The 13,485-nt window shown below is 41.4% G+C and overlaps 1 protein-coding gene across 7 annotated transcripts in view; it reads right to left on the bottom strand.

Moving 5' to 3' along the window:
- The window catches only part of Anks1b (ankyrin repeat and sterile alpha motif domain containing 1B), a 1,103,087-nt gene that overhangs the window by 901,288 nt on the left and 188,314 nt on the right, over positions 1–13,485 (bottom strand). For all 7 annotated transcript variants that reach the window (XM_032911305.1, XM_032911312.1, XM_032911325.1 and 4 more), the window contains exons 3-4: positions 11,857–12,013; positions 4,560–4,856 (exon numbers count right to left, since the gene is read on the bottom strand). In XM_032911305.1, coding sequence (XP_032767196.1) covers positions 4,560–4,856; positions 11,857–12,013 — 454 coding nt within the window. The remainder of the gene's footprint in view (positions 1–4,559; positions 4,857–11,856; positions 12,014–13,485) is intronic.

Below are 13,485 nucleotides of genomic sequence, written 5' to 3'. Positions count from 1 at the left end.
TTAATGGTGATATATTCATTTTATTTACTTACCTCACATCCTGCCACTGTGAGGTGCTAAAAACAAACTGTACCTTCCTTCAAGTTTACATTTGAACAGCTCCCTGTTTGGTAGCATATACTTTTGATTATCCACTTTGGGCAATTTTACTGAATCTTCATACAAAGTATAATTACCTTAATATTGTGCTAGTAAATAATATTAGATTTAATTAAAAAATTATAAGGAAGGTGTACAGTTAAAAGACTGCCATAGTACAAGACTTTTGCTTTCTAGTTACCAAAAATCAGGTTTAAAAAAAACTATAGAAAAGAATAATTTTAAAATATTGTGGTTTCATTCCTACTTCCTTAATAGGGCTGCTTGATTAAGACTTTTTAAAGACTATTTATGTATTTAAGACTTATATATATAAATAAGTTCAAGACATCCCTCATATGAAAATTCAAAGTCTGAAAGACTTCAAAATCTAAAAGAACTTGAGAAGTGACATGATGTCATGAAAAGAAAGAAATTTCTCCAGCTTCCTTCTGACAGTCAAACTACAGGGACACTAGAAACAGTCTGAAATCCCTTTCAGGCTCTCTATATAAGGTATAGACAGAACAGAACATCAGTAAATTTTATAAGTGGCCTCTGGTCCTATTCCCAATATTTCCTTGTTTTTGTACAAACATTCCAAGATTCAAAATCATCTGCATTAACTTCTACCCCTGATAATTTCACGTAAGAGATCGTCGACTTAACATGAAATTTAACCAAACAGAAACCAAAGTATTTTGTTTCATAAGTCAAATGGGCCGCAATTTAGAATGGCTTAAAGAACAAAATTTCCAGAGAGAATACTAACACAACGCTACATTTCAAAGACACTGGGAAGATGGCTCAGTGGGTAAGGTTTTTTTTTTCCCCAAAAGCATGAAGACCTGAGATCAGATCCTCAAGATGCACAGGAAAGCAGGGTGTGGTGAGCCCCACTCTAGATGTAGAGGGGCAGAGATGGGTCTATCCAGGGCCTTCTTGGCCAGCCAGTCTGCTGAGACAAGCTCCAGGTTCAGGAAGCAACGCTGCCTCAGAAGATAAGGTGGAGAAAGAACTGAGGACATGAAGTAGGGCATCTACACACACGTGTATGCATATGTAAACCACATGCACACACGTGTACACTCACAAAGAAAGAGTATGGAAAACCGACACATACAACCCAAAGCGATGAACATTAACCCTGCTATTTTCAGTTGCTTGACTGTAGCAAGGAAATGAACCTTCAACCCTCTAAAGCCATTAAAGTTCTCCCTCGGCCAGTGAGCGTACCTGCAAAAATTATCTGATATTAAAAATGCTTTGGAGTGAATCCAACAGTAAAAAGAAATCTGGTTAATTTGAATAATAAAACTAAAATCCTTATTCGAAGAGTAAAAGGCAATAAGTGGGACCTGGAGAAATGGATCAGTGGTTAAAACCCTGTTGCTTTTGCCAAGGACCTAGGTTCAGTTTCCAACAGCTGCATAGTAACTCACAGCCCTCTAAACTCCAATTCCAGAGGAATCTGGTGCCCTCTTCTAACCTCCGTAGGTACTGCATACACATGGTGCACAGAAACATGCAGGCAGAGCTCCCTACACACAAAATACAAATAAATTATTGTTTTTTTTTTTAAACAGTAAGTTGTCCCCTTAAATTTTAAAGCAGAGAATTACTCATATGTTGCTATGCTGAGCTTAAACTTGGGATCCTTCTACCTTGGCCTCCAAGTACTGAGATTTCCAGTGTGTACCTCTATTCCCCACCAACAAAATTATTTTACAAAGAGATCTGTGCAGGAGCAGTAATTCTAACAGCTGAGAGACCCATAACTCAACTTCTGTACAATTCTGTACAACTCCCAGTAATTCCATCATGGAATACTATTTCTACATGGATTTTGCAGATTATATATGAAACTGGCTTCACTTATTTCTTTTATTTAAATTCCTCTTATAAATAATGTTTTCTTCTAATCTACAGGCAGAGACCATTTCCCCACTTAAAGAATTTAGGTGACCTTTGTAATTTGCTCTGGCCAACCAAACACAGGATCAGCAAATTGCTAAGATTAAATAAACACAGGTCTCAAGGGGCCTTGGATGCTTCCTTTTTCTTTCCTTCTTAGAATCATACTGTCGCCATGTTAGCCCAAACTGACCAAGTAGATCTCGATAGATAAAACCTTTCCTATTACTACACATGATGTCCACCCATCCTCTGAAAAGAGACAGGTATCTAATTTACAACACAGTATACATGGGAAAAACAGACATCATCTATTTTGGCTGCAGAAATATAGAAATAAGTTTACTGAGATGTAAACTTCCTTTGTGTTTGTTAGTTTTCAAAGTGCCAAAAGTCCTATGCAGGCTGCTGGAGAAAGCTGTCCTCCACAGTCTCTCTTAGCTGTGGACCCTGCCTGCTGCACTACTGTGGTGATTTGAATAAGAGTAGCCTCTCTAGCCTTGTATAATTGAATGCTTGGTCCCCAGTAGGTGGAAATGTTTGGGAAGGATTGGAGGTGTGGCCTTGTTTCAGGAGATGTGTTACTGGGGATGGACTTTTCAAAAGTCCACACCATTCCCAGTTAGAGCTGGCTCAGTTCTCTCTCTCTCTCTCTCTCTCTCTCTCTCTCTCTCTCTCTCTCTCTCTCTCTCTCTCCCCACCCCTTGTGGTTGAGGTCTCAAATGTGAGTTCTCAACTTCTGCTCCAGCACCATGCATTCCTGCCTGCTGCCATGCTCCCCACCGTGATGGTCATAGACTAAACTAATCCTCTGAATCTGTATGCCCCGATAAATGTTTATCAAGTTGCCTTGGTCATGGTGCCTCAGCACACCACTAGAAAAATGACTAAGACAACTATCTACCCGTCAGTCATACAAGATGTACCCACTGGTGTGACAGTTACAGGGGCAACCAACCACTCGCTGGCTATTTACGGGCAAGACTTCATGCCTGGTGCTGCCAGTGTGGTAACAGGACAAAGCAGTGAAATGACCACCGTGGTTCTGCTAAACAGGAAGCTCTAGTCAAATTACCGTCTAAGTAACGGTGCTTGTGCCCACACATTAGTGCCTCTGTCGGAGAAGCTTTCTTTTACAGTGGTAACTGCAGAGACTTACACTTGATTAAAGTCCTGGAAATTAGTGATTATTGACCGCTCAGCTATAAATCGGGCGTTTATAGCTTCCACACCTTTAGGAATATTCCCAACGAGGAGAAACAAAGAATGAGAGAACCAGAAGAAGTGTGGACCATTGTGGTCCATTGTCCTCTGGGTACCAACCACATGGGCATTGTGCTTTGTAAAACATGGCAGCTTAGACCACCTGCACGTGACCCACACAGGACTGGGCATGTGACCACTCAGTCACGGAAGGAGGAAGGGCCATCAAGGCCTTACCCCCCACCCCCACCCCCTTAGAGACTTTTAAGCAGCTAACAATTGCTAATGGGAGGTGTAGTGTAATTGCTTCCTGAGGATTTATACATAGATAATGGTTGTTTGGAGAAGGAGAAACATTTTATCAATGGTACGATTGCAATTAAGTTACCCATGTAGCTGTAAGTAACCCTTCGCCCATATTCCTGTAACAAATTCACATTCTTTCATTCATTCATTCATTCATTCATTCATTCTCTCTCTCTCTCTCTCTCTCTCACACACACACACACACACGCATGCACATAAAACAATTTTTTAAAACCTCAAATCATTTTTTTCAACACATTTTTCCACAGTCTTTGTGTGCACAGTGACGGGCCACTGCTTTGTACAGATGGTACATTATATTGGAAAGAGGCCTAGAACTTAATCAGTAAATCTAAACCGCATTCTGGTCTTCCCGGATGTGTCTGAGACAAAATTTTTAAAGGTAATTCCTATTCTCGTCACTGGAAATTGCTAGTACTCCACCCTATAGGGCATTTTGGGACCACTGGATGCTAAATGGGTCAGTCTGTTTAGCATTGTGAATATAAGACTAAAAGTGTTATAGTGGATATATACAAAACACACACTATGTACTAAATATACAATATACCTTGTGATCATACAGTAAAAGTGTTAACAGCTGAGGTTGGAGGATTGGCTCGGGCATTAAGAACACTTGCTACTATAGCAGAGGACCAGATTTGGTCCCTAGCACCCACAAGGCAATGTACAAGTATAGATAACTTCAGTTCCAGTAGATCCAATGCCCCGCACCAGGCATGTACAGACAACACAACCAAAACACTCAAATACATAAAATACCAATAATAAATCTTCAAAGGATAAAATAAATAAGAACGTTAAATTCATTCACTAAGTTTTGCCTCAGTCAGTAAGTGTATCAGGCTGTGGGTAAAACACCAGAGAAAGAAAACAATTACTCATGATGCTGCCTACAGCTTCCATCTACTAATAATCCGCAGCCCTCTGATTATCATAAAGTTAGAACGTGTGCTTTAAATCCCACCCCACCCCCATGTTTCCAAAAGTGCGCAGGACGGCAGCATCGCCTTTGAGCGTCCAACTTCAAGACTCACTTGACAGCTCACGTCCATCCCCGCCTCCAGCAGCACCTGCACCACGGCCTTGTGACCATTGCGGGCCGCGAGGTGGAGCGGCGTGTGCTTCCGCGTGTTACAGCTCATTAAGTTTGGGTGCGCGCTGATGATCATCTTCACCACCCTCAGCCGACCGTAGAGCGCTGCCAAGTCCAGCGGCGTTTCGAGCTTGCTGTTCCTAATGGTGGGATCGGTGAGCTCCTCTAGGAGAACCGCCACTACTTCCGAATGCCCGTATTGCGCTGCACAGTGGAGGGCGGTTTCGTTCTCGTTGTTCTAGTTAAGGCGGAGAGACGAAAGACACGACTTCAGAAATTTAATTAGCCATCAAACTCTAAACCCAGTCGTTTAAATTAAAACGTAACATGTATAAGAGATGTGGATTTAAGCATAACCTATTTCGTTGATGACATCCAAGTGGATTTTAAATTTGATTAAAGTATTCATTACTCATTGCGTCAAAATCACATCTTCATTTTACCACTTCAATATTAAAAAAAAAAAATAACGAATCAGACTTCCCTGTATGACATAGTCTGGCTTCCAAGAGTGGTTGAACCACGCTGGTCAGTGGCCCTGCTGGGTCAGACAGCCAGCATTCCCTGTACTGCGCATGCTTCTATGACATTTGTTAATAAGGAAGATTAATAACAATTATAACATACTTTGAATGACTGACTGTGTAGACTAGAGTTGAGGGGACAAATTCCTGATGATGACAGACTTACAGAAAAGTTACCCAGATTGCTTCTGTCTGTTTTAAATAAATAGAAACCAGGGCTTTTGCTACAAATACAATGAGTAATAAATATGAATCATTATTTCTTAGCAGAAAGAATGAAGACTCATATCCCTAGGATAAACGCAGGTAAGAAACAGGCCTAGGCCCACACCAAGGCAAGTAGCCAAGAATACAGAGTTCTGCATTTGCTCCTGAGAAGAGTTCATATTAAAAAAAAAATGGGATTTTTCTAGAAATGTAATGAGATTTTTTAAAAAAAAAATAAATTCAGTTACGAGGCAAAATGATCCTTCAGACAATTTTTGTGATTGGCGTGAGTAGATGGGGGTCTTGGTGTGCCCAGAGGCGGCAGAGTCAGTTGGGAGAACTGTGAACAAGAAATACTAAGGGCACAAGTGAAAACATCTTAATGTGGGGCTCCAGAGGTAAAGGTCAGCCGCCATTAGCACAGCCATCCGCACAGTTAACACTCGCCACCAGACACGGTCGGATTTCATGTATTTACTTGCTTAGTCCTTGTTCCAAGATGGGGGCTATCTTCATCACTACCCTCACCTGTTGGAGGAGGCACCAAATAATCGAACAATGGGTTTTTGATCACACAGCCATTCTGTGTTGTATAAGGATAGCATGAAGTTAGAGGTTGTGCTTTAAGCCTCTCTGTGTTTCCCAAAGCCTTTGGAGTGGCAGCATCACCTTGGATGCACAGATGAGACTCACGTGACGGCTCACATCCCTACCAACGTTCCAGCAACACCTGTAGAACTGCTTTGTCCGCTGAAGACAGTGATGAGAAGTGACACGTAGTCAGGATTTGAACCAAGCCGCACAGACCCAGCATCTCAACTGTCAACATCCATGACCGTCCTTCGTAGCGTGGTGCCTACAAACCCTCGCCAAACAGCTACCCGTTTTTACAAACGCTGTCTCATTAACTTTTACAGACTTCTTACGTGTTTGGTATTAACGTGTCTACTTCGAGAATAAGGAGTTTAAAATAGAAAAAGTCACACTACATCTAAGAAGCGTCAGGATCTTTTGGTACCTGTTAAAACCTAAAGCTTAAGCCCTCACTGCCTCCCTCTGCCACTCTGCTGCCAAAGAAGCTCGGAAAGTGTCTTAAAATTTTCCAGAGACTCCACCCAGAGCACACTGAGCTAGGAGGAGCTGCCTCTTAGACAGTAGCCCCTACCAAAACAAAAGGAAACAGACGATTTAAACTCAAACGCATCTTAATCCGGCAGGACAAGCGAGCAAACAAAAGCCCCAACCGAAGTGAAACAAACAAACGAATAAACAAACAACCTAAGGCTTTTGCTGGATCAAAGGAAAAATGCAAACCAGTAAATTAAGCAGCTAGAAGAAAGACTTGAGAACCTGAAGAAGAGTGATGGGGTGGGATGGGCTGCAGGAGGAAGGGCTTCTTCGTGTGTCTAGCATCAACGCAGGGCAATGGGAGGTTAAAAACAAACAAACGAAGAGACAAGCCTACTCCTTAAAGATGGTAGATGAAAGCTGGGGTCACGCAGACAGGAATCCACCTGAAGACGTTTCTTGCATTGTTTGTGGAAGAATTAACCTCCTGCTTAATGTAAATGTTTTCTGTCCCTGGTCCTAAAGACGGACTACATACAGTTTCAGACTTCCTACTTGGTTAAATCTGAATGTTCCACAAGTTTCATAAGAAGCCCAAGCTTATCACTCTAACGCATAAAAATATGACCCGAAAGTCTGCTTCCTGACCAGCCCAATTTCCCCCTTGGTCTTAAAAGAGCTGGATCCCATTTTTCAAGCTGTAATATCTCACTGAGAAAAAGAAAGGCCAATTATGAAGTAATGAGTCCTTGAACATCTCTCTACTTTTCCTCAGCCCTTAGCCTAGAAAATAGGAGCGAAATTGTAAGTCCTTCTAATAATACCAAATTAGTGCTGTTCAAATCTCAGGAGAAATTATCTCCGTCATTAAAGACCTATTTAGGAGACAATGTTCCCAGGTTTTTATCCACAATCAACACATGCTTGGGCTTTTACCAGGGGAGACTACAATTTTTCAAAGGCAAGATTATACACCTGTGTCCCTGCTCACTAAGAGTCCAAGAAAGAAACATCTCATTTATGTAGACTATGATGGTGTATTGATTAACGATTGCTAGTTCATCTACAGAGAACATTCTTTAAAGGTTCTGAATTCTTCACTTTTAACCAAATAACTAGCCTCTGAATGCTGTAAGCCACTGTAAGAACACTGTAAGATACTTATAGACAATGGGTAACAAAAGGAAACAGCTGACAAACCTCACTTACCAAAAGACCTTAGTTCAAGCAACAAAGACAAAGTGCTTCTGACACAAGGATCCTCTGACTTTGGCCCCAGTAGTAAATTAAAGAGAAAAATAAGGCCAGGGTAAAGAAGGGTAAGACGGATGTACACAAAACACACAGAACACGCGAAGAACTGGAAATGATGCCTCACTTTCTTCCTGGTTTCCATGGAGTACCAGAGTTTGCCTTTCTTGTATTTATTTATTTCTCCATCCTTTGTGACCAAATTCAATATGAGCACTGTACCCATACCACATCCACCCTTCCCTTCCCACCTCTCACTCCTCCCCTGCTGGCCCCCCACTACTAAAGCCATTACCCCATTTAGCATTCCCTGTGTAAGCATCCGTCCAAGGCTGTCCTTCCCTGTTTTCTGCCATGGTCCTCCTCTGCATCCTCTGTGTCCGGCTTTTGTACAAAATAGAATGGTGAACAGGATCTACCCAGAAACCTTAGCACACCCGTCATGCACAGTCACTGGATCCCTGAACGGTCGTCATCTGTATGTAAGAACACTGTCCTCATACATGGTGTAGTTCATGAGCCAAAATATGTCGGGCAGGGTTTTTTTTAAACATTGAAATGCAAGATTGACTGAATTATTTTCTAAAATGGACTCCATAATATTTTTCATCTGGATGTTTAATAAGCTCAGTATAAGCTCAGAGTTTATGTTACAGCACAAAAACATGATATAGAAAAAAAAAACATGTTCTGCTAACTGGCGTTATTAAAACATCGCATATACCAACCAGTAATAGCACAATGCACAATCTCAGTTCCTTATGCTCAGCGAAGGTCTGAAACGATAAATGGAAACTTCCAGAAGTACTTGGGAAGTTTTGAATCACAGGGTAATCAGCGCATGAGGAAATGTGGAGCTGTTCTCTTCCATGTTTCTCCTGACAGGAAACACCCTAGATGACATTTAATGCTCATCTCAGGTATCAGATCCAGTGTGGATGGCAGATCCAATGTTGATGGTTCATGCAACCCTTATGTCACTAAATGACCCAGAGCACAAAAGCGACGATCCAGACAGGGACCCGTGCAGTGAAACATAGAAGGACAAATAATCCCTGACACTGTGTGGCAACACATCCAAAGTGTGATAATGCATTAAATGGGATTGTTTAAAAAGTCTGGGGCTGCAGAGATGGCTCAGCAGATAAGGGCACTCATTGGCTGCTCTTCCAGAGGTCCTGAGTTCAATTCCCAGCAACCACATGGTGGCTCATAAGCTCTATACTGGGATCTGATGCCCTCTTCTGGCATGCAGGCATACATGCACGCAGAATACTGTATATATAATAAATAGACAAATCTTTTTGTTTTAAAAAAAAAAAAAAAGGAGCCTGTTGAAGACTCGTAAAACATGATAGGAACATTAGCATTTTTCCCAAGTAACGACAAAGGCATTTTGAAGTGAAACTGCTTACAAATGCTTTCCCCCAAGAAAATCTGAAGCGATGCAAAGAAATAATAAAATTGAGGTTTCCACCTGGGTTATTGGATACCTGATAAGAGGACAACCATATAAGAAGTCAAAGGTCCTCTTCAGAAAGTGAAACGCTAACCAAGGGGCATAGTTTCAATGCCATGACTGCGTAATTGGCTAAGGGCTTGTCCTTTGGATCTGAAAATTCCTTTTAAATGTTCATTCCATTTCTGAACAGATGCATCCTGGACATCTCCCTCTCTAAGGACACGGCCTGTCCAGCCAGCAGCCATGATAATCCATACTTCACCAGGCTGCGATAGGAATCAGGAAGGTGATGTAGCTTGCCTGTCATGGGAAACTGTAAGTAACAGGGACTGGGATGGCAGCATTAGTGTATAAGACCAAGACTCAGAGTTCAAGTCTCAGTTCGGGCCACCCAGAAGCACGTGGCCTTAACCAACTGACTTAGCTTAACTGAACTCTGTTTGTCTGGCTATAAAATAGGAAAGATAGTTTCACTTCCAATTACTAAGTAACATTTGGAATTAAGCAAAGTCACCCAGGTGGAAGTACTTTGAACAATGGCTGATTTCCCTTAGTCCTCATTAATGTTGATTTTCCTTCCTCCTGCTACTGTTTAAATACATAAAAGTTTCTAATTGGCTAAAACATTTCTGTACCATTCGGGGCGGGGAGCTAAAATCCAAGTGACTGGTAAGAATAAAATCCACACTCCTGACTCTCTCAAGGGTATTGGTCTAAAACGGAAGGACAAATTTAGAAAGAAAAGTCTGGAGAAGGTGCTGAGATGCTCGGATGCTAGGATTTTAAGGGCTAGATGCTAAGCCCCAGCCACACAACCCACATTAAAAAAATAAAAATTTAAAGCAGTCATGGGGTTGGGGATTTGGCTCAGTGGTAGAGCACTTGCCTAGCAAGCTCAAGGTTCTGGGTTCGGTCCCCAGCTCCAAAAAAAAAAAAAGGCATGATGGCACAGGCTTTCAGTCCTTCCACATGCATATTCATACAGCTGCCTGGGCACTAGTGCACACACACACACACACACGCACACACTGACACATGCATGCACAGGCACATACATGCACAGGCACCACCAAAGCAGTCTCAAGACGTGTTCAACTTGTTGCCAACCAAACCACAGCACTCAATCATGGAAATGCAAAAAGAGGATTTCTACTTCCAGTCTTCTTCAAAGGATTTTTTTTTTCCAGAATGCGATCGATCTTCACTATTACCAAAAACAAGTGTTTCTTGCAAATCATACCAATATACCTACACCACTTAAGAGTTTCAACTTTCAAAGATAAGTGGACACTGTGCGTTTCTTATTTCCGTGTCACTTAAAAAAACATTGTTTACTTAAGTCCACAGCCTTCTCTTTAACCTTGGGCTGTTTTTCTTCCACTCTGTCACTTCAGGTTGGCCATGCGCCATGAAGACAGTTTTAGGAATAACCGCCAGATGGCTCATCCTGTAAATGATGTAAGCTCTGGATCTCGGAAACAGAGTAGGAATCTCACAAATTTCCTTTTAGCATGATGTGATGATAAAGATAGCCAGGTCTGATATTTAAAAAAAGAATACTTAAATGCATCCTAATTTCGAAAAAAATCTACATTTCTGCAATGACATAAACACCAAATTTTATTGTCGTCACGGTGAACGAGACACTTTTCTGACAAATAAAACTAGCTTTTCGTTAATTGGTCTTTTCAACACTGCGCTTGGGTGAAATTTTTCTTCTTTACCTTTGTTGTTTAAAGCTAGGGTTGCTTTTCCTTCTTGTTTCCTCTTAATTTCAGGCAAAGGTCTGCATACTCTATAGCTATTCGAACACTCTGCTAATTGTCCTTGAATTAGAAACTCTTGCCCCACAGTGATCTATTTACATTGGTGTTGGGCGGCAGGCGGCCTGCAGCTTAATACTACGGCTGTGAGCTGTGATTCAATTGTTGGACTGCAAGCTGGTTTTCAAATATAGTTTTACAGAATTGGAACAGTAGGGGGCATTGAGAGCTCAAGGTGTCTCTTATACTATATTACACGAGGAGGACGAATTTCCCTCTCTCAAAAATGCACTCTGGTCTGTATCAATGCTCAGAACTGAATTCCTTTCTAAATCCGTTCATTGTTTGTAATGCAGATATCACGTTCAGTCTGACTCTATCTGCCCTTATTGTAATTCTCTGTGGTGCTTGGCTCAGTCTAGACATCTCTGTCTTGCGTGTATATGTTTAGAGGAAATGTTTAACTTACTGGGAGACTAGAAACTGTGCACACTGTATTTTACCCATTACCCGGGAAAAAAGTGTACTTAACTGTGAAAATGAAAACATTATGCAAATGATCGCTGTAAACACTGTTTTAGCATTCACCATTTTATTAAGGAACAATCATTCTCGTTACAAACACGGATAACGTCCTATCTTTATTCAGTAGACTTAAAAAATGGGCGATGATTCTATAAGGCAGGCAAAGCTTTTACAATTACTTGCTCTATGTGGGGGTTTTCCTTTTTAACAGAGGGTCTTCCCAAATGCTTTACTGCCTGTGCGTGATATCCAAACCCACAGAGCCTGTGCATCGCATCCAAACCCAGAGAAATGTGCAAATCTCTTCTTTAGGAGATTCTGCAGGAGAATGATTTGGGGGGCAGGGTAAAGATAAAAGCAACCAATGACTCAAAGTGGCTTTGCCTTTGCAAAACTTGGGAGTAAATTACGGCATGAGCAAGCATTCGACGAGTGCACCTGTTCATTGACTCTGGAGTGTGAAGGCCCGTGATGGATAAGAATCTTCACAATCTCCACGTCTCCTTTCCAGGCAGCCAGGTGAATGGGGAAGTAACCCTTGTTGTCTGCGACATTGGTGGACGCCTCGAATTGAAGTAGTTTGAGAACTATGTCCCTGGGGGGAAAAAGCAAACAAAAGAAAAGAAAACAACAGAGAAGAAGACATGCTCAACAACACAGACTTTTTTTATTGGGCAACTATGAACATTTACTAGGGAGTAGCTGGCATTTAAAACAATCATTTGAGGCCCTACAGTTTAAGATCGAGATTAAGAGTTCTCAGAGTTGACAAACTATTTTACTTAGAAAATACTCTAAGCCCTCCCAAGACTCGTGCAGGCATGCACACATACATACATGCACAAACGGTGTGTATAGACCCAGATTATTAACTAATCAATAAAATTACTAAAAGTGCTAAGATAAATCTGGGTGGTTTTCCGTATCACCTCTAGAGAGGACTGGAATGAATGAATGAATGAATGAATGAATGAATGAATGAAGATGTATACAAAAGAGAAATTTAGGTACATGGGTGAGGGAGCTAACAAGCTAAGTATAGGACTAGGTCACTATTAAAAGCCAGAATTTGGTAGCTGTTCAACCACAGCACATAACATGATTAAATGTATGATCCATCCTCTCTTCTCTCTCCCCAGAGCCCAGGAAGTGATTCCAAGACTGAAGTTCACAGGAGAGAGAATGTCCGTCACCGGTGTAATCCCCAGCGCAGCCCGCAGGCTACCCACAAGCTTCTATATTTAAAACCCACCAGACTTCTAGAGTAAAAATCTTCATTGAAATGACCTCAAGAAGAACTGGACAATAATTATTCCTAAGTATTATACTGAGCTTCACATAAAACTATACAAAAATGTGATCCGAACAGAAGCTGCACTCTCATTTGGCTGCATTGAGACAGAGAGTCTAATCGTTCTTACATGAAGCCCCAGACAGACACGTGTAAAGGCGGGCAAAAAATATTTATGAATATACAATGATAAACTAAAGTCAATCCTTGGGGCTGAGAAAATTACCAATAGAAAGAATATAAATTTTTTCATGAGGTTAAACCAAGACTGGTAAAGACAAAAAAGTAAGTGGCCATTTAAAAAGAAATGAGGTTTGAATCCTAATACCTCAGAAGAAACAGATAGAATGCAAAATAACAATAAATAGTTAAATCGTATGCCCCAAACATAGCCTGACCGCTAGTTACAGTTGCAACGTAGATGAAATTGTCATAAAAAAAAAAGCAAAAACAGAGACTATGTTACAGATATGCTTGTGTGTTCTGAGGAATCTTCATCTTCTAATGATAAGATTTCTGAGAAACTAAGACATGAATTATACCTCGTTTAAGAGCTGGGTGTACTTGTGTCTGTCTGTGTGTGTGTGTGCGTGTGCCCATGAGTGGCCCATGTGTGCAAGAGTGCATGTGGCGTGACCATGAAGGCCAAAATAAATCAGAGCCTGGGAGCTGAAGTTACAGATAGTTGTCGGCGGCCCAGTGTGGGTGCTGGGAACTGAACCCAGGTCCTCTGGGTGCTTTGTACTGCACTTGTGCTAAGCCATCTCTCCAGTCGA

The sequence above is a fragment of the Rattus rattus genome, chromosome 1, assembly GCF_011064425.1.
Source record: "Rattus rattus isolate New Zealand chromosome 1, Rrattus_CSIRO_v1, whole genome shotgun sequence".
Taxonomy (NCBI): domain Eukaryota; kingdom Metazoa; phylum Chordata; class Mammalia; order Rodentia; family Muridae; genus Rattus; species Rattus rattus.
The sequence above is the reverse complement of the archived record's forward strand: the minus strand, read 5'-3'. Positions and strand labels throughout refer to the sequence as shown.